This window comes from Opisthorchis viverrini (genome assembly GCF_000715545.1).
Source record: "Opisthorchis viverrini unplaced genomic scaffold opera_v5_297, whole genome shotgun sequence".
Classification (NCBI taxonomy): domain Eukaryota; kingdom Metazoa; phylum Platyhelminthes; class Trematoda; order Opisthorchiida; family Opisthorchiidae; genus Opisthorchis; species Opisthorchis viverrini.
In genome coordinates, this window is record NW_008751954.1 from 203,858 (window position 1) to 207,705 (window position 3,848).

Consider the following 3,848-nt stretch of genomic DNA (forward strand, 5'->3'; position numbering starts at 1 on the left):
ACCGCATTTGATGGTCGATCCGCTGTCAACCAACCAGTGTGTCTCTCACACGCCCACACTGGTTCTCGGTTGATCATAGATGGCCGTCTGTGCGTTTGTGTACGGAGTGCCTTGGCCATGGAGTGGGTGTGAAATTTCTGTGTCCCTATTTGACCTTTCTCCGGCACATGGTGAAATCGGACGTGATTCAGACGTGGGGGAATAATTGCACGGCTCTGTTTCACATGATTGTTCCGCTGCGCATTAAGTTGATGCGCGGCCGTATTAAGTATAAGTGCAAGGGAATGAATCTTATCACTCCAAATCTGATTAACTTGTTTCTTTTTCGGTGAGGGAGAGGTCAATTCAAATTAAAAAAATAATACAGAGGCATGTAATCGTACGCCTTTCTGATCAGGCTTAGAAAGTTTTCGTACCAACAATACCTTGGACACATTTGCTTCTGCATTTAGCATCTATATTTGTCGTATATATATTCAGTTCAAAGTAATCCCTCCCACAAATCGAACAATATTTCTTCACCCCAGTGAAAGTGAGACAGACATACCTCTGACAAGTTGCATTTGGTCGCGACAAGAGTACTGACTATATAAATCGAACGAAAGTTCGCAATCTACAAATACACAAAAACGCATCCCTGTGGTCTGCCAGACAGTAAAACATAACTGAAGACATACTGACTGTTCACTTACTTTCACCAACTGTATTTATAAGTTTAGAGTTATGGTAGTTTTGCATTTTACTTGTGGTAACAAGACCAGCGAAGGGGATCGGTCAATGAAAGGTCCAGTCGACAATAGACGCAGAAACTTCAACATGAAACCGGCTTGGTGAACAGAATCAGCATCATCCCAGTGCCTGACACTTCCTTGAACGCTAAAGCGGAATCAGCAGTGACGTTTGGATATTAGTGCCTGTAGAAATGTGGCCGGTTATTTCGTGACTGCATGTGTTGGTTTTGTATCATAGCTCTATTCGGGATATGTGCCATTTTGGTGTTTTAGTCCGATATCAGTTCGATAGCTAGCCGCTACTTGACCTTGAGAGGAAAAGTGTATTTTGAAGGCACGACGAAAAAAGCTCGTGTTAACCTCGGTTGGAAGATTGATCAAGGTAAAGGATGGGCTGTTCTATTGATCTCAAAGACTTAGAATAACAGTACAAGATGTCCAGACGAACCTGACCGCATTAGATACTTTCTGAGTGACGCAACAGAGAAGGGTACACACAAGATCTTGATCCAAACCTATACGAGCCTTCATAAACCTTTTACTGTGCATATTAGTTATTGGGTGGCCCATGTTTTGAACAGGTGTTCCAGTTGGTTTTGGATTGGATTGCTTTGGATTTGCCCACAGCCGTAATAGGACTCCCGAGCACCTTTTCTGCATTCATTCAGTTGTTCATTTGGTTCTTTTACTTGCTGTAGTTTAGTGAACTTCAGCAAAAGATAGGCTCACAACATCGATCTGTACGCACGTGGTCCAGGTGACACTGTCCTTTCATATCGGGTTGTTTTTGTGGTTACTCATACCGAAACAAAGTGAATTTTTGGTTTTGCCACTCCTCTGGAATCTCTGAGGAAATTTGAATACTTGAGAGGGATTCAACCTAATTCGTAGGATATGGATCGCTGCGGGGCAGCTTTTGTGAACCTGCGTCACCTGTGGCGTAGACCTGACATCAGCATATCCCTCAAGGGTCGAGTTTATAATGCTGCGTTGCGCTTTGTACTAATCTACTGATCAGGAACCTGGCCGTTGAGCAATGAAGCCGTCAAAGGCTTTCGGTGTTCGACCACCACTTCGGAGCATTCCTCGACTCTGGTGGGAACACCGGATCGGGGTTGCTGAAATAAGTTGATTGGAATTCGGATTAAATGACACCCACCATAGATGGGCTGATCTTACTGCATTGGTTGCGCTGGCTTGACTGCCTGCTCCGTATGCTAGTCGCTCGACTTCCTCGAAGGGTTCTTTTTGCGGAACCACGAAGCGTAGCAACCAGGCAGCGAAGTTCAGATAGTGACTTGACAGCGAAGTGTGACAGCCATTACCAGCAAACTCAACTGAGCTGGTCATTGCTGTCTTCTTGGATGAGGGCCCCAAGACGGACCAAATCAACGGTTAGAGACATTGTCAGACATGGTCCAGCCCCGCCCCTAATGGCGCTCGTGCATCCGACCCAGTGCCTTCAATGCATAGTTCCCGTCTCTAATGTGCAGCTACCCACCCCAACTCCCCAAATCATCGGTGAGGGAGATAGTGGCAGCTGAGGCCACTGTGAAACAAGTACGCGGTTCTTGCAGCTGACAATGATGATGATGACATGATACTTTCCAGAGTTAGTTATCCGATGCTCCAGGATCTCCGTAAATAATGTCGATTTCCAAAGTGAGGACAATCCAATTTTGTCTATTCCATTTCCAGGTGCATCTTTGTCTTCAGCTCGGTGTTCGTCCATTTCAAAGTTTCAGAATATCATCTGAAATTTTTTAATCATATCTTGATATTTTAATAAATCTTTTCCATTTAAGCGGAGAAGTAGAAACACCGCACACTATTGTCCTGTGCCTCGTGATAGTTAGTTAGCTGAAAGCACAGTGCACCCACATAGCGGGTTCTCGGACCATATTTTGTATCCACATCGTTATCGTTTGAGCAGTTTGTTTTGCTATCCCGGTAAGCTCAAACACCGGAAGCATTGGATTAGAGTTACTCCTTTTTCAGAGCTTCCCTAACTGGGATCGAGATGGCCCAGTGGTTAGAGCGCGAATTTACTGACTCGAAGGTCGGTGGTTCGAACCCGGCCTCTACCTCTTAACTTCCCTTGTCTAGGTTTGGGCAACCTGGCAGTATCCCAGCTGTTGTGCCACCTTCTGGTGGCGTGGCCGTTAGGCAACGATAAGGTATTACAGCTGAACGACTTCCTTAACTGAACCGGCATCTGAACCCGTGACATCCATCATGCGAGGCGAATGTGCGCAAGCTGGACTTACTGGGTCATCATGGGGTGAACGCATTCATACCTGAACTATGTGACTGGTTTCGCCAATGCCTTGAACAAAGACTTAGAAGCTGCTCGGGTCATATCATTCGCCTTGCTCACCTGTCGGAAATTCCTAATCAGTTGGTGCGTTAAATATGCTGTACAGTTTTCAATTGGTTGTAGTTGGCTGTGGGAAATCTAGAATTGGTTGATGACCTTCGATAAGAGCGGAACCCAAGCTCTTTAAGTTTTCTCTTTTGTGTGGAATGACCAGAACAAGTGCGTCAGAACAGGGCGGGGACTCCAACTACTAGGAATTCAACGAGCAATCAGAATTAATCCTCTCTTATTTCATCCCCTTCATCCACATCATTTTAGGCCAGCTTCGGAAATAACGTCTCTGCCGGTTATGCTACATAAGACGTTGTACCAGCATGTGGATCCTTTCGAGTTGAACAACCTGAGATCTTCCCATTTGGAAAGTGAGTTGGAAACGCGTGGATTTTCCCCTATGTTTAAACTTCATTTTCCTAAACATTCAATGGAGGCAACCTTTCCTTTTTAGGCTTCATCATTGCTCGGTTCGGATGTATTGATGCCTTTGTGTGCTTGCCTCAAAAAAATATGCTTCCCACCACTTGGTGGTAGGTGAGGTTTTCAACAGATTCCGGATGACTTTTAAGGGGAACAATACAGATTAGTGAAACCGGGAATGTCGAAAGACCCTTGTGGCTTATGGGTAGATGTCATCCAATTCTGAGCTATAATAAATATGAAGCTGATGAAGCTACGGATGCTAAGCAGATTCTTGAAAATTTCCAGGCTACCTCGTGAAACTTTCAGTCAATTTTTTTAGTAGC

The 3,848-nt window shown here is 44.9% G+C and overlaps 1 protein-coding gene across 1 annotated transcript in view; it reads left to right on the top strand.

Annotated features, from left to right (window-relative positions):
- T265_14934 (hypothetical protein) overlaps positions 1–3,552 on the top strand; it is a gene marked incomplete at both ends in the record, with an annotated part of 9,583 nt that extends 6,031 nt beyond the window's left edge. The window contains 3 exons of the mRNA XM_009175846.1: positions 2,050–2,252; positions 2,838–2,892; positions 3,367–3,552. Of these exons, the coding sequence (XP_009174110.1) occupies positions 2,050–2,252; positions 2,838–2,892; positions 3,367–3,550 (442 nt within the window). The remainder of the gene's footprint in view (positions 1–2,049; positions 2,253–2,837; positions 2,893–3,366) is intronic.
- Positions 3,553–3,848: the final 296 nt, after the last annotated feature.